Source organism: Rhincodon typus, chromosome 8 (genome assembly GCF_021869965.1).
Source record: "Rhincodon typus isolate 14 chromosome 8, sRhiTyp1.1, whole genome shotgun sequence".
NCBI lineage: Eukaryota > Metazoa > Chordata > Chondrichthyes > Orectolobiformes > Rhincodontidae > Rhincodon > Rhincodon typus.
Window position 1 is genome coordinate 69,454,184 of NC_063339.1, and position 25,465 is coordinate 69,479,648.

General features: G+C 39.9%; 1 protein-coding gene across 1 annotated transcript in view; it reads left to right on the forward strand.

Moving 5' to 3' along the window:
• Window positions 1–316: 316 nt before the first annotated feature.
• Window positions 317–25,465, forward strand: part of pcnx1 (pecanex 1) — a 235,804-nt gene continuing 210,655 nt past the window's right edge. The window contains exon 1 of the mRNA XM_048600454.1: window positions 317–648. Within this exon, the coding sequence (XP_048456411.1) occupies window positions 496–648 (153 nt within the window). The 5' untranslated portion in view covers window positions 317–495. The remainder of the gene's footprint in view (window positions 649–25,465) is intronic.

Here is a 25,465-nt window from a genome sequence, read left to right on the forward strand (position 1 = left end):
TCACGAGCATTTTTTAAACATAGAGGCAACTCACGCCAAGAAAGACGTGTTGGTCAACATATTCATGAAGATCTCTCTCCTTCCATGGCTTTGACTGTCAACAACCTTTCACTGCAGGATGGCCATTGTGCCTGCAGGTGGGGGTGCGGAGCGCAGTCGTCGCAAGGAGCGGCCAGCGGGGTGTGTCCCTCTTGCTCAAAGCACGCTCGTTGGCGGTGCTTGCCAGCTCGGGCCTTTGTTATTGGCCAGCTGACGTTACTGCTCCGCCAGGCTGTGGCCCCGGGCGCTGACGGGATAGCATAGCTGGAGCTGGAGGACAGCGGGAAGTCATCCCAGCCGCTGCTGTTGCCCAACGACAAGATGGCTGTCGGGAGTAAGCTGAAGTCAGCAGCGACCAGCACAGCGGCATCCTACACGTATACAGGAGGATAGCCGGGGCTCAGCACTCTTGCTTTCGTACCGCTGGGATACCATTAGACCGATATATGGACAGAAATGGGGTCTCAGACTCTGCAAATCCTGAGACAGGGAGTCTGGGCTTCCATCACTGGCGGGTGGTATTATGATCCTCATCAAAATACATTCGTGAATGCTTTCCATCTCTACATCTGGCTCTTTCTCCTTTGTTTCCCATTTACATTGTATATGGTGAGTATTTGGCTGTGCGTGTTTACTAGCAATCATTTGGGGATGTTTTGAGATTCATCATTGAATTTCCGAAATGTACATGTGTGTTTATGTAGGTTAAACTGTTATTTATATGATAAACATTTAATAACTGTAGCACGATGCAAGGGTTCCCCCCTCTTAAGAAAGCAGGCTGTGCTGGAATAATGTGAGATGTTGGTCAAAAAGAAATCCCAATCTGACATTTGTGGAAATATTGGAATAACGAAAATAGACAAGCTGCATAAGTGATAATTAACTGGAATATGAAACATGATTGTTTTCGTAATTAATACTTTGGAATGAAGATTTAATCATTCACTCTGATTTATCAATATCAAAGATTTCTGGGCTCTGCATTGTTGTAGAGAGGTGATTTAAAATTTTATTTTTTTTTGTTTGACTGGTTTTTATTTTAATTTGTTTTAAATGGGATTGGATTCAACAAAGTTAAGATATAAGTTTTAACAATAATATGTTGGATTTTAAGTTTGTTTAAGCATATTGGTATTTCATTAAGGAACAATTCTGTGAAATGATAGCTGTCATCTTCGCTGCCTCTGTGCTTTAGCAGCTGGTGTTGTTTTTCGTTTTATTGCTTGTAATGTCACCTGATTCATTTCAGTAGGTTGTGCTTCTGGAAAAATAGCATGTAACATGTAAGAATAAACAAACGGAAAAGGCGAGGCATTGTGTATGATCCAAAAGAGACATTTTTTGCTAGGGTTGGAGCGTTACTGATTATTCTTCTGCCAGTGCAAAAATTAGCTCTGGTTTATGATAGCCTTTATATTGTAGAGAGATTCTCTGTACACAGCTCTTGGGGAAATACTTTTATACATATAATCCTGTTTTCGTGTTGCAATAAACTCGTAACAATGGCCTTTAAACCAACCTTCATCTCGGTAGTACCTTTATCGGAGTAAGGTGTTCTGAGGTGCTACTCGGAGACAAAAATTGACACTGAAGCAACAATACATGGGCAATATATCTTTACATGGGTTTTGTTTTTTTTTAAAAAAAAATTAATTTTGCGTGATGGTGGTACCCGTCCATGTACATCTGCTTGTCACATTTTTTTGATTCAGCCTTGAGCTCATTTTGTGCAACAAAACATTCCAAAGTGCCTTGTGGGACAAAAGTAAACACAGAGATGTGAAATACTTCCCAACCATTCAGAATTGATTTGAGTTTTGCAAGGAATTGGGATAAAAACCATAGCGGTATTATTTAATTTTCTTTGAACAAATCTGTTTTATACAATTATTGGAGATCTGAAAGAAGGTTGCTTGACTGGACAGGATGGTGAGCGACTGAGAGTCATGTGATCAAATTTTCAGCCTTTTTATGACCAGATGGTAACCCTATGGAGAAGATCTTGCAAGTTACCAACAAAATATTTTGAAGAGCTCTGAGGAGGAAAGAGTGACCGATAACAACGCATGGTGATTTACAGAGAACGTTGTAGATTGTGTGCCCAAGATTGCAGCTTCAGTATTACAGCTTTCACCATTAAAGGAAAGCGGAGGTGCATAATTGTGGGATTTGAAGGTACAGGCTAGCAGATAAGAATGAAAGTGATTGCAATATTAAAGAAGAGTGCGAGTGTTGATAGTGCAACGGTAGTCGTTGTGAGTTAGTGCATTGGGATTTTGCCATTTTTGAGTTGCAGTTTGTGGATCTAGAGCTCAGGAAATCAGCAAGGAGAGTGGTTCTGTCAGGTCAGTGAAACAGAAAGCAGTGAGGATGAAGTACAAGTAGAGGGATTGATGCTGCAAAAAAAGGGCAGACTTGGCAGTGCTTTCACGTAAATAATATTTTTCAATATCATTTACCAAAAATAACGTGTGTCATCAATAGAAAGGGAAGTATAGATTCTACTTCATTAAAGAACAAAATGCTGTGAAATATAATGGAGTGGTGGACATGATCTGTGTGGACTTCAGTAAGGTGTTTGACAAGGTTCCTCATGGTAGACTGGTTAGCAAGGTTAGAGCACATAGGATGCAGGGAGAACTAGCATTTGGATACAGAACTGGCTCGAAGGTAGAAGACAGAGGGTGGTGGTGGAGTGTTGCTTTTCAGACTGAAGGCCTGTGACCAGCAGTGTGCCACAAGGATCAGTGCTGTGTCTACTGCTTTTTGTCATTTATATAAATGATTTGGATGTGATTATAGGAGGTATGGTTAGTAAGTTTGCGGATGACACCTAAATTGGAGATGTAGTGGATGGTGAAGAAGGTTACCTCCAGAGTACAATAGGATCTTGATCAGAGGGGCCAATGGGCCGAAGAGTGGCAGATGGAGTTTAATTTAGATAATTGAGAGGAAATACATTTTGGAAAGGCAAATTAGGGCAGGACTCATACACTTAATGGTAAGGTCCTGGGGAGTGTTGCTAAACAAGGAGATCTTGGAATGCGGGTTCATAGTTCCTTGAAAGTGGAGTTGCAGGTAGATGGGGTGGTGAAGAAAGCGTTTATTAGTCCGTGCATTGAGTATAGAAGTTGGGAAGTCATGTTGCAGCTGTACAGGACATTGGTTAGCCCACTTTTGGAATACTGTGTGCAATTCTGGTCTCCCTGCTATAGGAAGGATGTTGTGAAACTTGAAAGCGTTCACAAAAGATTTAGGAGGACGTTGCCAGGGTTCGAGGGTTTGAGCTATAGTGAGAGGCTGAATAGGCTGGGGCTATCTGCTCTGGAGTGTCGGAGGCTGAGGGGTGACTTTACAGAAGTTTATAAAATCACGAGAGGCATAGATAATGTAAATGGACAAGGTCTTTTCCTCTGGGTGGGGGGAGTCCAAAACTAGAGGGCATAGGTTTAAGGTGAGAGGGGAAAGATTTAAAAGGTACCTGAGGGACAACCTTTTTCATGCAGAATGTGGTGCATATGTGGAGTAAGCTGGCAGAGGAAGTGGTACAATTACAACATATAAAAAGCATCTGGATGGGTATATGAACAGGAAGGGTTTAGAGAATATGGGCCAAATTTTGGCAAATGGAACTAGATTAATTTAGGATATCTGATTGTCACGGATGAGTTGGACCGAAGAGTTGTTTGTGCTGTATGTCTCTGACTCTATCATGATTGCATTGCAGCAACTTTGTTTTGCACCTCAATATTTGCTTCAGATGAAATGGCAATGATGAGTTGCATTGCTGATAACACATAGATAATATGTAAGTAGTAGCAGTTTGACCTTATGGACAATAGTGGATGCTGAAATTGTGAAGTTTTATAGTTGTATTAGTGAAGCATTGAATCCTTTTCACTCTCCTCTCATTTCTGCAACACGTCCACATGCGCTTCTCTCACTCTCGCGCTCTCACCATAATGCCCCCTCCCCCAAGTATTCTTTCTGCAAGTGCACATATTTTTAACCTCTCAGTCATATTATAAATGCTCTCTGGCCTAAATTGGTTCTACGTTTACGATAAATGTTTGGAGGATGATAAGTGACAGGAGAGGAAGAATCTAGTAGTGTATTGGTTCTCTTCTAAAGGAATAATCTTCAATGCCTTGTTGCAACTACTGGTTGTCTGAATGAGAAATGATCCACTTCCATTACCAGAATCCATCCCAAATTAATGAGTGTAAATCCAACAGAATGGAAAAAGATGAATTAGAAGGCTAATGCTGCACCTTAAATTCCAGTCAATCTGATGTGGTTGTATTTTCAAAGTGTTAGAACAAGAAAAAGTGTAATCATATCAACACTAGCTGAATACTAGCAAAGCACAGATGGACCTAAAGAAGGAGCATGCATTACACTTTAAGATAATTGACTTGATGAAGGCATCAAACATGTCACAACTTTTGTCTATATTTGAGAGAGCTGTCTACACAACTATATAGGTAATTGTATATTGTGTATCTGACAACGCACAGATAAATTTGCTCTGGTTATAACCTAGCTATATAAGAAGAGAATAGAACCTGTGAACATTGATTTTCATCAGTGCCAGTGACACATCTCATTTACTGAAAGATGTCAGGATTCCATCATTCTATAAAACATTTCCTTTTATTATATAGTGTCCATATCTAATGTTGAGAGAAATGCCATCGGTAGTAATTCATGGAAGCTTCTTAAATTCTTATGAATATCAAAGTTTTGAAATAATTGGTAATTATTTTCAGTTAGCATTTAGCAAGTTTAGCAGAATTGTGACATTGATTCTGTTTGAAATATTTATATTAAATGGTATTTTTCTCTTTTCATTTAAAAAATGAAACGGGGATGTTTTAAGAGAATATTTTGTTGTATAATAGTATCTCATTGTGTATTTGAGAATTCCACTTCTCAGATGTTCCATACTGAATGCTAGAATGATACTGAGCTGTGTACGTGATGTCTGGCCTCTGGTCTTTTTTGTCTTTAAGGGCACTACAGTTAACCTTAAATTTGAAGGGTGTGATTGGGGGAATGTGGTGTGGAATGATGCTAGAGTGATGTCAAGGTTAGTGAAAGTTGAATTGTCTGGTTTCCCTAACCCGACTTGCTATTGAGCAACAATCGCTCCTGCTGGGAAGTGAGAAAATGTTTGGTTGAAGTTGGATTGGGGTTGGCTGTGTTTCTGAAGCTCATGATTCTGGCTCATTCATGAATAATAGGCATTAAAATGAGAGGGCTACAGGTGCCTTGTTCCAGCAATAGTTGCTATCTTTAGCAGTGAGGAAACAGGGCGGGTTGAAGCATTCAGAGCCATCGATTACTTAAAAATACCTACTGGATCTTGATTTGTGTCAGCTTGGACTAAATTTTTGCTTCAATTCTTGTCAGTCTTCATAAAGTTAGAAGTGGAGTAAATGCATGTCTGATGCTGAACAAGGAAATATTGTTGACCCTGCAATGCCCTGCTTGAGGGAACATTTCTGTGTAGCGTTTGGTTTAATCAAAAACACTTTTCCCGTCACAACAGTAGAATGTTTTCCAGCTTCCTTTGAATTTTTCCCCGATTCCTTCCAACTCTGTTTCTTTGCGATTGTTAGTAACTTATACTGAAGTACTTTTTCCTGCATGGCAGCTGTCTTCTGATATCTTGTTTTGCTGACCGATGAGTATTATCAGGCAGTTTGGGAGAAGGACATATCACAGCTAGGCTCAATCTTTTCCTTTATTGAGTATCCACACAGCTGCACCCAGCTGGACTCGCAGGACAATGGAGCCAAGTGCTTTCATAGCTGACTAATATGATATATATTTTAATTTGGATAATTGACTTGATGAGATACATTTTGATTAGTATGTTTTTAAATGCTCATGTTGTACCCCTTTGGGTATTGAAAGATTTTCCAGTTTGTTGCTGGAATGCTTAATGGTAGATTTGACAAGCTGTCCACTTGCCAGCTGGAACTTTCTTTCACTTTTATGCAGGTCAAGAGGTTGATTTCAAGTGCCAGTGACATGAGAAACTGATGGGGAAAATAACACATTTGGATTAGAGTTGTGGGATTTTTAGCAGGATATTGCGCTACAGAAAATCATTTGCTTTACTGTGGTGATTTGTTCTGATCTCTTCCAGATGTGCTATTGGATTGGTGTCTTCTGTTGTCACTGATTGTCTCTACATGAAGGCTGAAATTATGGCCACAACCTTTTAGTGCTCCTTCACATTGAGAGCTTTTAAAAAGAAACATGATAATGCTAATTCGAAGTTTCACTAACCTCGACAAAGTCTTTACTGTGTCTTTTATTTTTAAGCCTATAATTTGAATTTTTTTGCAGTGGTTACTGTAATTTTGATGCCATGCAGCCTAGAACAATAAAAATGAAGAGAGCAACTAATTCCAAATGTTGACCATAGTTGCAATTATGTAGCCTGCACAAGAAAACTCTTGCAAAACTCTGGTTAAAAACTCTCTAAATAATTCTGAAGCAAGCAATGCTGTAATGAGAAATATTGCTGTGGAGTGGATGAGCAAACTAAAGCTAAGAGCTTTCTTGCTATAGTTGGGATCAGAATGGAAATTGTCACAATTTAGGCCATGATAATCTTTTCAGACTTTTGTTCAGGTCCAAATAATCAGCATAAGTTAAATTTTATTCCAAAGTTCAAAGCCGGTCATTGAGCATCACTGTTTAGGGCCAATATTCAGCCAAACTCACTAATTAACTTGCAGAAATTTGTTTTTTCTAATGTGTCTGAGCCAAGGCATGTAGACAAGCAGAGCAGCTTTAACCAAATTTGAGTCAGCCTGTAGTGTACATAACCTTTTTAAAGCCTGACTGTTTTCCAGGTTCCCGAGAGAATACTCCTCACACCCATTGCCACTTGATGTGCATTTGTGCACAGTAGAATTGATTATTTTGACAAACACTAAATTAATTGAAGGGCTTGTGGTTATTTCATAGAAGAAGAAAATTTGAGTGTACTGCTGAAGTTATATGAACAATCTTCTCCTTCTTCATCTTCTCTATTTGACCTCTCAGAGAACTGGAGTTCTTGTTCCGCATTCTCCACCCCGTCCCCTGACAATTTCCAGTTGTTTTTTTTCCCTTTGTGCAGAGTATCTTGATTAGAAATGAATGATCCTTAGTCAGCCAATCCAAATCTCCAGTCTCATTCCATAAGTCAGAAAGACTGCAGTGAATTCTCTTGCATTGCAGTTTTCATGGAGCCGAGAGATTTGAAGCACGAGTCTGGATTTGCTACATTGGTTTTCCTGCAGTATACAGATGATTGTATGCTGAATTCGGGATTTTCTTTCTTCAGAATTTGGACAAATGCTCTTTTTCTTTTCTCGATCTACTTTCTGCCATCTCATCCTCCCTGGGTTTAGCGGAGGGTCATGGCTAAATTGAAGCTAATATGCACACCGCACAAGCAGAATTCCAATAAGGCTTGCTGGATAACAATCATTAACTTAAATGGTGACCACTTTTATTTATCTAGCATAGGTATTTCCCATTCAAAGTGTTATTGACTAGCAGATTATCGTGTCATCATTCATCTTTGGAATTGAACTGAGGTTGAAGGGGTTGAACACCTAATAAAATAGATTGCAGCTTAACTGCCACCTCTGCGCTTACTGACTGAGCAACATTGGCTCCCAAACCCTCGACATCTTCAATTTCAACTTTTCATCTGATTTTCAAATTCCTTCATGGCCTTGGCTGACACTATATCCACTGTACAGCCCTCTGCTCCATATTTGGCAAAATCTCGCCCCTTTGTATCACCTGCTGTCTTCCATCACTATAGGTGGCTGTACTTTCATTGTTGTTGATTAGCCAAAAATAACTGGATGACATGCAAGACACAGAAAATTGATCCTTCTAATATGCCTATAATTTATTTTAAAAAGTTAATCTGTTCATTGTGTTTTGCAGAAAATTATCCTTTCCTTTAACCAGTTATAATGTATGCTTTTTGTGGGAAGGTGGGATTAGAGTCAGGCAACATGTTGGAGCAAGATTAATTTGACATAATCCCTTTGTGTAACTGCAGATCGATCTCTATAGAGTACGACAATATACAGATATACATCAGGATATGCCAGGCTTTCCAGTTCTATTTCAGTTTTTTAAGTTGATATTTTCATGAGATGAATGTGTCACTGGCAAGGTCTGCGTTTGTTGCCCATCTTTAATTGCCCTTGAATTGAGTGCCTTGCTAGGCCATTTCACAGAGTACTTAGGAAACAATCAGTTGTCAGTCAGACCAAGTATGGATGGCAGATTTAATTGCTTAAAGCTTGTTAGTGAACCAGATGAGTTTTTACAATGATGGATGATAGTTTCATGGTCACCATCACTGATACCAGCTTTATGTTCCGTATTTATTAAGTGAATTTAAATCCTACCAGCCCTGTGGTGGAATTTGAACATGTCACCCCGGAGTATTGTCTTGAGCCTCTGGATTAACAGTCCAGTGACATTGTTACTATATCACCATCTCCCTCTAATTAACAGTATCTGATAGGAAAGCTTGCAAACATTAGAGAGAGATAATCTATTCCATCTAGTTCTGAAGAAGAGTCTTTGGATTTGAAGTGATAACTCTTTTTCCCTATCCACAGATGTTGCCAGACTTGCTGAATTTCGCTGGCCTTTTCTGTTTTTTATTTCTAATCTATTCTGAATTAATTTCAGCTGAGTTAGTGCAATAGAATTGTTGTTGTAGTTGAAAAGAAAATGAAACACCTTTTGTTTTCCTTCGTAGAGATAGTAGGAACTGCCGATGCTGGAGTCTGAGATAACAGGTGTGGAGCTGGAGGAACACAGCAGGCCAGGCAACATCAGAGGAGCAGGAAAGCTGACATTTCGGGTCTGGACCCTTCTTCAGAAATAGGGGAGGGGAAGGGGGCTCTGAAATAAATAGAGAGAGGGGGAGGCGATGATAGAAGGTGGATGGTGGAGCAGATAGATGGGAGAGAAGACAGACAGGTCAAGGAGGCAGGGATGAAGCTAGTAAAGGTGAGTGTAGGTAGGAAGTGGGGATGGGGGGTTGATCAGTCGGGAGGGGTGGATAGGTGGGAGCGAAGATGAACAGGTCAAGGAGGCGGGGATGAAGCTAGTAAAGGTGAGTATAGGTAGGAAGTGCGGGTGAGGGTTGGTCAGTGAGGTGGGAGGAACGGATAGGTAGGAGAGAAGATGGACAGGTCAAGGAGGCGGGGATGAGAGGTGGGGCTGGTCTTGGGATAGGGTCGGGGGTGGGGAGATTTTGAAGCTAGTAAAGTCCACGCTGAGATCGTTGGATTGTAGGGTTCTAAGGCGGAATATGAGGTGCCGTTCCTCCAGTTTTCGGGTGGCATCGTTGTGACACTGAAGGAGGCCCAGGATGGACATGTCGTCCAGGGAGTGGGAGGGGGAGTTGAAGTGGTTCGCGACTGGGAGGTGTTGTCGATTGTTGCGAACCGAACATAGATGCTCCACAAAGCGGTCTCCGAGCCTCTGCTTGGTCTCCCATATTGGGAACAGCGGATACAGTATACCACGTTAGCGGATGTGCAGGTGAACATCTGTTTAATGTGGAAGGTTTTTTTTCTGAGGCCTGGGATGGGGGTGAGGGGGGAGGTGTAGGGGCAGGTGTAGCAGCTCCTGTGGTTGCATGGAAAGGTGCCGGGGTGGTGGGGCTAGTCGGGAGTGTGGAGCGGACAAGGGAGTCGTGAAGGGAGCGGTCCCTCCGGAAGGCAGATAAGGGTGGGGAGGGAAATATATCCTTCGTAGCGGGGTCAGATTGCAGGTGGCAGAAGTGGCGGAGAACGATGCGTTGAATCTGGAGGCTAATGGGGTGATAAGTGAGGACAAGGAGAATTCTGTCTTTGTTTTCATTGCAGGGAGGGGGTGTGAGAGCTGAGGTGCGGGAAATGCGGGAAATGCAAGAAATGCGGTCGAGGGCGTTTTCGACCACTGCGGGATGGGGAAATTGCGGTCCTTGAAAAATGAGGACTTTTTCCTTCATGTTCTGCTATACTGTGATGTTGAAATATCTCAAAGCACTTCACAATTTGACCTGGGGACTTCACATTGTGGACAAATATGATAACCATTATGTATCCATACTCTTGTAAATTTGGAGTGGCTTTTATATTATTCAGTTTTAAAGTCATAGAGTCCTACAGCATGGAGACAAGCCCTTTGGCGAAAACTGGTCCTTGCTGACCAAAATGTCCATTGATGCCAGCCCAAATGCTTCTAAATCTTTCCTGTCCATGTATTTGTCCAAATGCCTTTTAAATGTTGTTAATGTACCCGCCTCAACCACTTTCACTGGCAGCCCATTCTATATGCATACCATCCTCTGTGTACAAAAAGTTTTCCCTCAGGTTCCATGTATTCTTTTCCCTCCTAACTTAAACCTTCTAGTCTTCGATTACCCAACCCTGGGAAAAAGACTGAGTGTATTCACCCTATCCATGCCTCTCATGATCTTGTAGACTTCTATAAGATCCCTCTCTCAGTCTCCTATGCTCTAAGGAAAAAACTCCCAGCTTGTCCAACCTCTCCCTATAATTCAGTTCCTTGAGGCCTGGTGACATCCTTGTAAATTTCTGAACTCTCTCCAGTCTAAGAACATCTTTTGTATAGCAAGGTGACCAAAACTGAACACCATACTCCAAGTGTGGCCTCACCAATGTCCTATACAACTGCAACATAATTTCCCAACTCCTATATTCACTTCCCTGACTGATGAAGGCCAGTGTGCCAAAAGCCTTCTTCACTGCCCTGTCTACCTATGACTCCACTTTCAGAGAACTATGCACCTGATCTCCAGCGTCCCTCTGTTCCACTACACTCCTTGAGGCCTGACCATTCACCACGAAACTCCTACCTTGATTTGACTTTCCAAAATGCAACACCTCCCACTTATCTATATTAATCTCCATTTCTAGGCCCACTTCCCCAGCTGATCAAGATCCTACTGCAATTTCTGAAAACCTTCCTCACTGTCCACGATACCTGCTATTTTAGTGTCATCCACAAAATTGTACAATGCCTTGTACATTCTCCCTCAAATCATTGATATAGATAACAATCAGCAATGGGCCCAGCACCGACCCCTGAGGCACACCACTAGTCAAAGGCCTCCAGTACGACAAGCATCCTTCCACTGTTTCCCTCTGCTTCCTACCATCAAGCCAATTGTGTATCCAATTTGCCAGGTCTCCCTGGGTTCCATGCAATCTAACCTTCTAGAGCAGCCTACCAAATGGAACCTTATCAAAGGCCTTACTGAAATTCACGTAGACTTTGTCTACCGTACTGCGCTCATCAACCTCCCTGGTCACTTCTTTGAAGAACTCTAACAAATTTGTGAGGCATGATCTCCTACGCATGAAACTATTCCTAATCAAACCCTGTCTTTCCAAATGCATGTATATCTTATCCCTCAGAATCTTAACTAACTTACTGACCACAGATGTTAGGCTTACTGGTCTTTAATTCCAGGTTTTTCTTTGCAGCCCTTCTTGATCAAGGGCACAACATTTGCTACCCTCCAGTCTTCTGGGACCTGATGATGCAGGTATATCAGCCAGGGCTCCTGCAATTTCTTCCCCAGCCTTTTGCAGGGTTCTTGGATATTTCTGGTCAGGACTAGGAGATTTTATCCACCTTCATACATTTTAATACTTTCAACACCACCACTACTGTGATATCGACTGTCCCCAAGATATCGCCACTAACTTCCCCAAGTTCCCAAGTCTTCATGTCTTTTTCCACGGTAAAAACAGAGGAGAAATATTCATTGAGGAGCTCGCCCATCTCCTGTGGTTCCGCTTATGTGTCCGCTTAGGTCCTTGAGGGGTCCTATTCTCTCTCTAGTTATTCTAGTTATTCTTTTTCCTTTAATATACTTAAAGAATCTCTTTGGATTCACCCTAATCTTCGCAGCCAAAGCTATCTCATGCCTCCTTTTTGTCCCCTATATACCTCCCAGGGATTCCCTTGATCCCAGCTGCCTCTACCTTAGCCATGCATCCTCCTGTTTTTTTTAATTTGGTCAAAGCCTCAATACCTCTTGTCATCCAGCGTTCCCTACTCCTGCCAACCTTGCCCTTCACCCTCACAGGAACGTCTAGACCTTGAACTCTAGCTATCACGCTTTCAAAGGCCTCTCACTTGCCAGAGGTTCCTTTGCCTGCAAACAAACTAGTCCAGTCAATCACTGCAAGCTCCTGTCTAATTCCAACAAAATGCACCTTGCCCCAATTTAGAACTTGAACCTATGGACTAGTGTTGTCCCTCTCCGTAACTATTTTAAAATTAATAGAACTATGGTCACTGGTGCCAAAGTATTCAACTCCACCCACCACACCCCCCCCCCCCCCACCCCCACCACCACCACCACCTGTCACAACAGTCACCTGTCCTCCCCTATTTCCCAAAAGGAGGTTGCGTTTTGTCACTTCCCAAGCAGCACCCTCTAGAAATTGCTTGAAGAAACTTTCCTGAACACATTTAACAAATCCCACCCCATCTAAACCCTTAACACGATGAAAATTAAAATCCATCACTATGACAACCCTATTGCTCCTGCAAGTCTCCCCAGTCTCCCTGTATATTTGTTCCTCTAATTCCTGTTGACTATTTGGAAGCCTATAGTACAACCCCAATAACTCACCATCCCCTTCTTATTTCTTACCTCCACCCACAAAGCTTCACTGGATGATCCCTCAGTTATTTCCCCTCTGATTACTGCTGTGATACTCCTCTTAATCAAAAATGCAACTCCTCGTCCCTTCTTTCCTCCACCTCTGTCCCGCCTAAAGCACCTGTACCCTGGCACATCAAGCTGTTCGTCCTGTCCCTTCCTTATTCATGTTTCTGTAATGGCTATAATATCCCAATTCCACATACCTGTCCATGCCCTGAGTTACCTGTCAGCCCTCTTGCATTGAAATAGATACAATTTAATCCAACAGGCATTCCATGTTCCTTGTCGTGTTCCAGCCTGACCTGTCTCTTCAACGTACTATTTCTGATTACTGTATCTCCTTCCACCCTTGCACTTGCTTCCTTGCTGTTGAGGATCCCACCCCCCTGCCAATCTAGTTTAAACCCTCCCTTGTAGCACTAACAAGTCTGCCTGCCAGGATATTGGTCCCTCTCCAGTTCAGGTGCAACCCATCCCTCTTGAATAGCTTTGCCCCAGAAAAGATCTCAGTGATCCAGTTAATTTGTTTTTGCTTTGTGCTTTTCATTGAAGCAAGAATGTTGGTTGTTTTCCTGAATTATCCTAAAAATAACACATTGTGATCAAAAGGCAGATGAGACTTCAATTTAACACGTTATCCAAAGGGCAGCAGTCCCTCAGCAATGCACTGCAATGTGAGCCTACATTATAGACTGAAATCCAATGACTTTCAAAGAAGAAGTCTGAGAATAAGCTGGCAATGCCTAATTTCACTGTCTTGAAGACTTACTTGAAATTGAGTGATTATAAATTTAATTTCCTACTGAATATGACATTCTTTTACAGCTCCTTATGGATATTCCGAGTTATACAGCAGTGTAGATTAGTGAACCTCACTGGTTACAAAAGGTATTGACGTATTGTGTTTTTTGGAATTAATTTGAGACTGATAGTTATGAGGTTTGTAGGACTATAGTTTGGGGTTTTAGCTTTAAAACTGGCCAAGGGAGTCATAACTTATTGTAAACTCTAATAATAAGTCTGCGTGGGATTGATTTTTAGAGTTCCGTCGAAGGTTTAGATTTGTTTTACTGGGAAGGCTCAAGGTATTTATGCTTGGAGGCAATGACAGCAATTTCTGTGTCAGTCATGAGTAAACCCTGAATTTCCTAGAAACCCCAAAAGGTATTGTAAGTGTTAGGCTGTAATCTATCAATTTACTTCAAAACAGAAAGGGAGTTGAGGTCAAGAATAAATAACTAGCAATTCACTGACATGAAAGGTTAATGTGTTTCATGTTGTGGACATGTTGTTGAGATAATGTTATGGAACACCCTACAAACCATAAATCTCAGCCAGCAGGTGGTCGGTGTGGTGAGCAGTGTGAAAAGGATGCGTGAATTTGCAAACTGCCATGGTTGATTGCAGGAGGTGGATCGTCTTTAATTGAAGAGATGTATCCTGCAACTTCTAAAAATTCATAGAGATTTATTTTGGCATGTCCAGGGGATGAAGAATAATTGAAACAAGCTTCACTGCTGCTGGTGAATCTAAGAAACACTTAAACTGAGTGAAGTACTTGGAGACAGTCACTCAAGTAATTATGTGAGGTGAGGATATGAGAACCCATTGGAAGCTGGGAGCATCGAGAGATTGCATGCTAAAAGGACTGTAATTTTGAAAGTGTTTGATAAATAGGGGATTGCCACTGTCTATAGTTTACCGGCATAATTTACAAGTAATATAAGTTGAGTATATTTTACTTGCAAAAAGAAAATGATTTATTTAGTAAATAGTCACTGTACAAATTTTGAAATGTGAAATTTTGTCATGGGTCTTTGAAGTCTATAAGAAATACCGCTGGCTGTTTCTGGGTACTTTCTAGATCGTATGAAGTTAAATACAATGAATATTTCAAGAGACTTGGGTGTCAGGTTCATGGATCTTTGAAGTGTCATGTCAAGAAAGCTAATGGAATGCTGGTCTTTATAACTAGAGGACTAGAATATAAAAATGGAGAAGTTATGCTGCAGTTTTACAAAGGCTCCACTTAGAGACTGTGAGCTGATCTGGATACTACACCTTAGGAAGGATATATTGGCCTAGGAAGGTGTACAGTGTAGGTTTACAACCGGACTTCAGGGGTTAAGTTATGAGGAGATATACAAATTAGGCTGTTTTCTCCAGCATGTAGATGGTTAAGAGGTCATTTGCTTAAAGTCTTCAAGGTATTAACAGGAAAAGATAGGGTAGATAAAGACAAACTTATTCCACTGGTTGGGGATTCTAGAACTAGGGAATATAGTCTGAGAATTAAGGTCAGACTGTTCAGGTGAGATGTTAGGAACCACTTCTACACCCAGAGGGTAGTGGATGATTAGAACTCTCTTCAACAAATGGCTGTTGATGCTGGATCAGTTGTTAATTTTAAATCTGAGGTAGTATCTAAGGTATATGGCCTAAAGCTAGGTATATGGAGTTAAGCTGCAGATCAGCCATGATCTCATTGAATGGTGGAACAGGGTACTCCTGTTCCTATGTTCACAATTTTTGAGTTCAGTTTAAGTCAAATACAGTTAGAAGTTGGGAAGTATGTTTATCTATGAAAGTGGCATGAGCTGTTGGATTGACAGAAATTAGAGTATTAGAAATTATACCAGACTGGAAAGTAGATATAATAAATACAATCCAAGATAAGGCAGAGTTGATCTTTCTCTGACATGGTAGGTAGCAGATAGCGACAAAAGGTGACAAACAGATCTTAAGAGCTAGAATCATGAGTATGGATGGAAACTCAAGGGATATCAAAATCAACACATTTTTATTTTCAGAATTATGTATGACATGAGGATGGTCAGACACAATTTTAACCTTTTGAAAATTCATCAATAATATTAAAAATTAAATTACTTTGCGCCATTATGTAGATTTGAAAAGGAAAATTGCATGTCAGACATTCCAAGAAGTTAGTATTGAATTGGCTGAGGGTTCAAGAAAACAAACATGAACAGAAATCACTTATCAATTAAATAATGGCACTAAAGAGTTATGCACCTTCAAAACCAGTTGGTTTCCAGGTTTTAGAAGAAGGAGGTGAGGACATTGAAGGGCACCTTGAATATTTTCAGCTGAAGGGAGAGAACTGGCATGGATTTGTCATGGACAGGCTTGCTTAATGAAAATGTTTGAATATTTTTGAATGGCTCACTGAAGTTATGGAAAGTTGAGTATTGCTGGGTGTTATCTACATGAGCTTCCAGAAGATATTTAGTGAAACCTCTGTTAAGAGACTGTTAGCTAAAGCTTAAGCTCACGGAATTTAAGGTAGATTACTGGATTGCTTAGGAAATTGGCTGAGTGAAAAATAGAGAAATACTTTAGTTAGCAGAAACAAGTAGAGAAAATGCTGGAGAAACTCAGCAGGTCTAGCAGAAAGGTGCTGGAATTTTTTTTATACTTGTTAGATGGAGGATAATCAAGGTGGCGAGATAAGACTATACAAAACAGGAACAGGAGTAGGCCATTTGCCTCTTTAGCTTGGTCTGCCATTCATTAAGATCATGGTTGATCAAACATTTCTCACATTCCCTTTTCCCATAACCTTTAATTCTTCTATGGATCAAAAATCTATCTACCTCTTGCTTCTGCAGCTTCCCGTGGCAAGGAGTTCCAAAGACACTTCACAGTCTGTGATAGCAAAAGCCCTCATCTCAGATCTAACAGAAGGCTTTAATGGGTATGAGGTAAAGCTGGGCATTGTGAATTAGGTCACAGATTCTCTGTAATCTCAACGAAAGGTGTTTTTACAGGCTTGAAGGCTGAATGGTGCTCTCTTGTGTACAAGTTTACTATAATTTAAATAACTTCAAATTTTCATTTTTGAATGTATTGGAGTCTGTTACTCTTGCCAGCAGAAATACCTGATACAGTCACACAAATTCCAGTCGTGGGTTTGTCCCTCAGTCTGCCCGCTGTTCATTCTTAGTTTCTTCATTTTTGTTGATCTGCCAGTTCACTCTGCTTGAAATACCCTTGTTTTTCAATCTCTTTTGTCTCCTTTCCCAAAGATACGAACTCTGGTTGGAATATATTTTCATGGACAGTGTTTCTTTGGCAGCTGGAAGTTAATTTAGGTTTTTTTTAAAATACCAAATGCAATTGGCAAGTGCATGTAAAATATCTTCCAGTGCTGCCTGAACCAAGGCCAACTGTATGTGGATTGATAAATCAAAATGTTAGAATTAGTAACTTTGTTTACAACCTTCAGAGGCTCGCTGACATTAGTTGGAAGGCCTGCCAAGTGTAACTTCACATTGCAATAGTATATTGCTGAAATTTTAAGTCAGATGCAGCTTATTGTATATTAGATGAGAAATACTGCTAATGATGACACTTTGACTATTGCAGACAAGAAATAATCATTTATGCAGTTGCGTCATTACATTTAAAAACAAGCAGCTTTGCATGCAATGTTTAATTATTTATACATGGCTCATCCATGATTTTGAGCAATAATGGCCTTTGGCATCAACTTCAGTTGGTGCCTCCTGTTTTTTTAATTGTTGACGATTGAAGGAAAACAGCTGCAAGCAATGTTGGATCATGCAGATTGTTAGCTATGTGCAGCTTACCATAAATGATAAAAGCATGGCCAGACCTAAGTAAACAGTCAAATGGGCTGCAAACTGGTCTGATTCCACAGATTACTATATTTAATTCAATTTTGTACATTAACTCCATGAGTACTGAACTTGTTAATATAACTATCAATGTTTTTGCTTATATAGCTAAGTATTTTTAAAAGAAGTTAGTTCCTTCTATTCATTCTGTTCGCTGAATAAACCACCTCTAAACTGGTTATAACAGATACCTGGGTAGAATTGCAAAGCTAGCATTTAGTTGTGTTTACATGTTTATGAACTGTTGTGTTTATGATTTGTTTCCTGAATTTTGAGTTTGGATCACTGCCTTGTACTATTCAGCACTCTTGAAAGAGCCATTAAAACTGACAGTGCTTGCCAGACTGAACATTGGCTGCAGCAAAAAAGCCTTATGGTACCTGTAAATGAAATACCTTTTTATTAGACCAAATAAGATGGGATTAATTAATGACCACAATACAGAGTCCTTGAGGAAAGAGTGATCATGGCATGCTGGAATTTCAAATTTGGTTTGAGGATGAGAAATTTGAGTTGCACACTATGTTTAAATGTTTAAACAAAGATAATTACATAGGTGTAAGGGCAGTTTTGGCCCTAATGGACTAGGCAGAAAAGCTAAAATATTGTATAGTTGATGAGCAGTTGTAAACATTCAAGGAAATATTCAATTCCTCTGAAATAAACTATATTTCAGAAAGCAAAAATAAAGTCATACTATATTGCAGAGGTCAGTGGCAGGCTGGAGGATTGGCAAACATTTAAAGACCAACACACACTTACCAAAAAAAGTGATTAAAAAAAGGTAAATTATGAAAGAAAACTAGTACAAAATATAAAAATTGATATCAAAAACTTCTATATATGAAAAGGGCTAGAGTAGCTCAAGTAAATATTGGTTCCTTGGACAAAACTGGGATGTTAATGATGGGAGAACACAAATGGCAGAGACACTAAATCAAAATTTTATCTGCTTTCACAGTGGAGGACACTGAACCACCCAATATTAGCAGGTAATCTAGAGGTTACAGGAAAGGAGGAATTTAAAACAATCTCCGACACGAGGCAAAAAGTACTGAGTAAATTGTTTGTATCAAAGGCAGACAAATCCCCAAGGCCTGATGGCCTACACCCTAAGGTCTTGAAAGAAGTAGTAGCACAGACAGTGGATGCATTGGTTATAACATTCCAAAATTCCCTGGATTCTGGAAAGGTCCTAGTCAATTGGAAAAATGCAAATGCAATACCATTATTCAAAAATGGAGAGAGGTAAAAAGTAGGAAACTACATATCACTTAGTTGAACATCTGTCATTGGGAAATTATTGGAATCAATTATGAAGGAAGTACTGTGGTAATTGAACATTTGGAAAGTCAAAATACAATCCATCAGAGTTAGCATGATTTTATGAAGGGTATGTTGAGTTTGATTGGCTAATTTGCTAAGTTCATCAAAGATGGAACAGGCAAAGTGGATAGTAGGGCTCCTGTAGATGCAGTATATCTTGTCTTTCAGAAGGCATTGATGAGGTGCTGGTTAACGTACGAGGTAAGATTTGGGGGAACCGGTAGCCTAGTGGGATTATCGCTGGACTGATGATCCAGAGACCCAGATAACTTTCTCGGGACCCAGTTTCAAATCCAGCCACAGCAGATGGTGGAATTTGGATTCAATAAATATCTGGAATTAAGAATCTGATGATGATCGTGAATCCGTTGATGATTGTCGGAAAAACCCATCTGGTTCACTAATGTCCTTGGGGAAGGAAACTGCCATCCTTACCTGGTCTGGCCTACATGTGACTCCAGACTCTCAGCAATGTGGTTGACTCTTAACTAATTGGGATGAGCAATTAATGCTGCCTAGCCAACGACGCCGTCATCCCATGAATGAATAAAGAAAAAAAAATCACGCGGAGTTAGGGGTAATATGTTAGCTTGGATTGCCTGACCAATAGGAAATAGAGTCAGGATAACTGTGTCTTTTTTCTGGTTGGTAACTAGTGGCATTCTACAAGGCTTGGTCCTCGGGGCCCCAACTTTTAACGGCCAATATTAATGTCGTCTGTAATGCCAAATTTGCACACAATTCTAAAATAGATGGGAAAGTAAGTTGTAATGAAGAAATAAGAAATTTACAAATGGGCATGGATGGGTTAGGTGTATAGACCAAAACTTAGCAAATGGAGTATGTGGTTATCCATCTTGGTTGGAGGAATAACAAGGCAACCTATTATTTAAATGGAAAGAAACTTCAAAATGCTTCGATGCAGAGGGATCTGGGTATCTTTGTGCATGAATTGCAAAGAAAGCTAGTCCGCTTTCCAGCAGGTCATAAGGAGGACAAATGGAATTTTGACATTTATTATTAAAGGAATGGAGTATAATAAGAGGGAAGTATGGTTGCAACTGTACAATGCATTTGTGAGACCACACCTGAAGTACTGTGTATGGTTTTGACCCCTCACTTGAGGAAGGATGTATTTGCTTTGGAGAGAGTTTAGTGAAGGCTCACTAGATTAATTTCAAAGGTTTGTCTTATGAAGAGCGATGGAATAGTTTCAGCCTATACTTGCTTGCAATTAAGTGAAGGAGAAGAGATCTATTGAGAGATGTATGATGCTAAAGGGGATTGACAAAGTAGATGCAGAGCAAATGTTTCCCCTTGTGGGGCAACCCTGAATAAGAGCTAATAGTTTTAGCTAAAGGGTGGCAGATTCAAAATAGATGAAGAGGAGTTACTTCTGTCAGGGGTTCGAGAGTGTGTGGAATTCACAAACCCAGAATGCAGTGTGGAGTGGGACATGGAATACATTTGAGGAGATTAATAGATTTTTTTTTAACTAGTAATGGATTAAAGGATTATGGAGAATGAGCAGGAAAGTGGAGCTGAGGCTGACATGAGATCAGCAGTGGTCGTAATAAATGGTAGAGCATGCTTGAAGGCTTGAAATTGCTTACTTCTGCTCCTTGTGTTCTTTATACTGGCAGTCATCCGGTCATCTGCAAACCTCAATCTTCCATGAAAATATATCCAAGATTTTGTTTTGGAGAGTGCTTCCACACTTGCTTCTCCTATTTTACTTTGGATAGCCACAATTCTGGTTGACCACCCTTGTCCATTTTCTCTTGTCAGTCACATATATTCTTCTTATGATTTTGCAGCATTTAAGTGTCTCACCACTGCATCTTTCTACCTTGCCAAATTCCCTTCTCCCTCCTTTTCCTGGCAGTCTCATCTGCTTCATTCACCTCACCCCATATCCTTTCCCTGTTCATGGTATATCATTTCAGTCTCTTTTTAGCTACTTTCCTGATGCTTCTATAATCTTCACTGGTCCCTAATGTGCTGTGTCTCACTTTCATAGGCCTATGTACTCAAAAAGTGCAAATTTAACAAAACTGTCCCAGGGAGTGATCTTGACCACTTTAACAAATGTCTTACCATTTTAATCTCAGTGTGTAAACTGAAAAATCAATGAATTAAAAGGATAGCTAATTAGTTCATTCATGGAACACATTGTTCATACCATAGCCAGTTTAAAGCTTTGTGCGCTTTATTGTGGTGGTGTTGCTGGAACAAAAAATGTAAGCTTGAGGCTGTGTGTGTCTGTGTTGTCGTCATCGTTGTTGTCTGGGATGATTGTGGGATGGGAACCTTTGATGTAAATGTGAAGCTGAAGCCCCAAGGAAAGTATAGAGTCGGAAATTGAATGCGAAAAGTATTTTAGATATTTGTTCCTCCCTTCTTACTAACCAGGAGGTTCTAGTCAGTGATGCTCCATATAGAACCTGCTGGAGACTGACTTTGAGAATCGTCAGAGCAATACAATGTTAATCCGCTATGCTTTCAGTCAATTCTGCAAGCCACGCATAAGCTGCACCACTAGCTATTGCAATGTACTGTGAACTTTGCATACTGAGCATGATAACAATACTTGAAAATATATTGTCTGGTTTCGATGATTAATTATTTTTAAAAATTCCTTGGTGATTTGAGGACCCGTTTTCTGCTAATGGTACAATCCTATTGTGCCACAGCGTGCTGACTTATTCTAACCAGTCTTTTTCTCAATAGTGTTATTACTCAGTTTTGCATATTCAGATTGAGCAGTTTATTCAACTGTAAGTCATAAATTTACCCACTAAAACCTAGTGCTATTCTGGACAATCTGTGCGCACTCTCCTCTACGACCCACTAATACACTTGAGGGGTAGTGCCCAAAACTGAATTTAACACTTCAAACATGGTATGACGAACAGTCTTGTACAGCTGTGGCATTACTACCTGCCCCTTTGTGTTAAAATTCAATGTTTTATTTACATTATTGGTTACTTTTTATACCAGAAAACTAGCTTTTAATTAATGAAGTTGTACTTTCAAATTGGTGTGTTTCGAGTCCAAAGTGGATGACCTCCCAGTTTCTTGAATTAAGCAGTATTTGGCATAGTTTTACCTTTTGAACTAATTTATCTTTGCCATTTTGATCATTTCCAGCTCTTTATTTAGTACCATTTGCAAACTTGCACTTCATTGTAATCAATAGTAACTAGAAACGTTGAGCCCCAAATAGCTGCCCTAGGTCACCAATACCAAACCATTCTTGTGGTTGCTTGAAAACTGAAATAATGGTTCTGTGAAAGATCACAGATTTAAAATGTTAATTGTATGTTTCCCTTCATGAATGCTGCCTGGCCCATCTGATATTTCCAGAAATTTGTTTTTATCCCTGAGAGCATCACTTATCATATCTTGCAAATTGGAGTATACACTTTTTATCTACAATATTTGTCTCCTCCTAACTAATTTCCTTTCCAACCCAAGTCAAAAAGTTATCTCTAACCACTATCATTTTCACTAAAACTCTCTTGGGCAAAGCCCTGTTAAATGCTTCTAAAAGTCTATACAGAGCCATCTACTTGTCTATCTTACCAATGACCTCAAAATTCAACAATATTTGTCACGCATTAGTTCCCCTCAACAAAGCCATATTGACACATTCTGATCAGCTCAAACTTTAAGTGCTCAGTCCCAATAATAGATTCTTTTAACTAGCCTACAACTTTTGGTTCTTCCCATTCCTGTTAAACAATGGGAGAAAGAAAAAGAAAGACTTGTTTTTCATTTGCTGTTTCCACAACTGCTAGAGATCTTTTAAGCAGTTTAATAAAATAATTTGCTGTTGTGGAGTGATCACTGTTGTTGAAAATGTGGCAGTCATGCAATGTGTGCATACTGAGCAGCAATGCCAAAATGACCAGATAATCATTCTCTTGTGATGTTGAATTGAGGGATAAATATTGGCCAGTGGGCGTAGCTCACCACACGTCCTCCTAGCCGTGTCGTGAGTTAATCTTCACTGGAGGAGGCAGATGGTATGCTACCTGAAACCCAATGCAATATGTTGTCTAAGCAGGTAAGGTTCTGAAAGGTTTAATGCTGAGGAATGCCCATTATGGTGATAAACTAGGCAGGAAAATAGCTTATGATTTTGAAGGGATAAGACTACCGTCTGGGTCTTGCATATTGTCCCTGTAACAATGTCTGTTATATTAGTATAACATATCCCTAATTGCTATCCGTGCAATCAACTTGATATTGTTTAAGACAAGAGCCTGTTGTTAGACTGCCGTGTGGTTTTACTCTACTGCAGTAGGAGCTTCAGATCTCTAGCCTGAAAGGATGCTGGTAGTGAATCTACCATATAATGATGAGTAGCACAGACAGTTCATACATATGATGAACAATGATACAAATTGCTTGTGCACTACAGTGCACCCTCCATATTGTGGTGGCAGCTTCAATTTTTGAGTACACACCTGGGTAGGCCTCAAACCATGAATGTTGACTCAGGTAAAAGTGCTATTCACTTAGCTAGAGCTCTTACAGAATGACATTGTGACCTGAGGATGGAGATTTATCAATTTCTTTGTATAATGTAACATGTATAATGTTTATATGATTTCTCCGCTACTTTCTCGAATTAGCATAGATGGAAGCCATCAGTTTCTCCATCAACATTTTTTAAAAAACTTGAATTGAATCCAATAACCATTTTCCCTATTCATTTTTATTTCCACTCCAGGCACGTTGTTATCTTTCTGGACTGCGAAAACGTGCAAAGTACTCACTAAATCTGTCATTGTAGATTGACATGGTGGCCAATCCCGACAAGTTGAGATCCTGATTTTAAAGCACGTTTTATTAATATATGGTGCTGTCAGCTCTGATATGCATTTCATGAACTCGATAGAACCGATATGGTTAAATTTCACGACAAATCTTTTTAACTGATAGAAATAGAGAAACTGTTGTCAATGGAATAATCTACTTTGTGCTTCCAATTGACTTGCTGGAGATTAGAGGTTGGTTTCAAATGTAAACATGGGTCAATTACTCAATTTAACATGGAGATGAAAATTTCATTCTCTAAGTGGGTGATTTTTGAAATTATCTTTTGTACAAAGTGGTGGATACAGGGTCACTGAATATTTTTAAGGCAAAGGCAGATAAATTATGACTGACTTGTTAATCAGGAATCTGTCAGGGGCGATTAGAATGTTGGCGTTATAGCCGCAGTCAGATCAGCCATGATCTTATTGAATGGTGGATCAGGCTTGAGGGCCAAATGGCCTACTCCTGCTTCCAGTCTTTGTATTGCCATGTTACCTGGTCATTCCATTCCTCTTAATATATTTATAAAACTTTTTACTAGTGGCCTTTATATCATAAGTTTTTTTTTCTTATTTTCTTTTTGGAGTTCCTGTATTTTCTTTGTGATTCTTTCATTTCAATATTTCTCCTTGTCTGCTGAATAACCACTTTCACTAGCTGTTCCGTAAGTACTTCCTTTTTGTCTAACGTGACTCAAAAGTTGAGAATGATTGCCCAATGTTTTAAGTGGAACATTTACTCCTTTGAAGTATGTTTTGGTCTGGTACTAAAAACTTCATTCAATGCCTCCCATTGTGTTTTTCCCTGTATATTTAGCTTTTAGTAGCTCAGTCTCGCTGAGTGTTTTCAGTTTGCAGTGTGAACAAGGTGAATGCAAACAGAATGGCCCCGTCCATATTGTGTAACAATTGGTTTCTAGAAAAAAGAATTTCATTTATATTGTGCCTTTCAGAACATCAGGTTTTCCCAAAGTGAAATACCTTTGAAGTGTAGTCAGTAGGAAATGTGGTAGTCAATTTGTATGGAGCAGATTAGCTGCTTCTGTGATGTTGATTAGGCAATGAGTAGCGGCCAGGATATTTGGGATGACTACCCTGCACTTCTGTGGAATAATTCCATGCTGTCTCCTCCATCCTTTAATTTCAAATGGACTGCAAAAGCTTCTATAAGTAAGTAAAAATGAAACTATTAATGCCAACAAATGGACCCCTACAGTTCTAAACTGGAGAATTGATACAGGAGAATAAGGAAATGGCAGATCAATTAAACAACTATTTTAGTTCTGTCGTCAGAGAGATGTTAGGGAAGCAAAGACCTAATGGGAGGAAGGAATTAAAGGAGACTACTAATAGTGAAAAAAAATGAAATACTGGAGAAATTAATGGACCTGAAAGTTGATAAATCCCTGTGGCTTGGTAATCTACATCCCAGGCTGCTCAAGATGATTGCCTTGGAAATAATGGGTGTGTAGTTGTCATCTTGCAAAATTCGATAGATTTTGGAATAGTCCTGGCAGATTGGAGAGTGGAAAACATAACCCCCCTCTATCTAAAAAGGGAGGGAGGGAGGGAGAAAACAGAGTTGTAGACCAGTTAGTCTAACATCAGTAGTAGGCAATATGGTATAGTCTGTTGTAAACAGTGATATCAGAACACTTGGAAAATACCAACAGAATGATACATTGTCAATGTAGATTTATGAAAGGGAAATCCATTGTTAATTAACGTACTGTGTTTTTTGAGGGCACAACCAGTAAAATAGTTGAGGCAGACCCAGTAGATATGGTATACTGAGATAGTAGGAACTGCAGATGCTGAAAATCTGAGATAACCAGGTGTAGAGCTGGATGAACACAGCAGGCCAAGCAGCATCATAGGAGCAG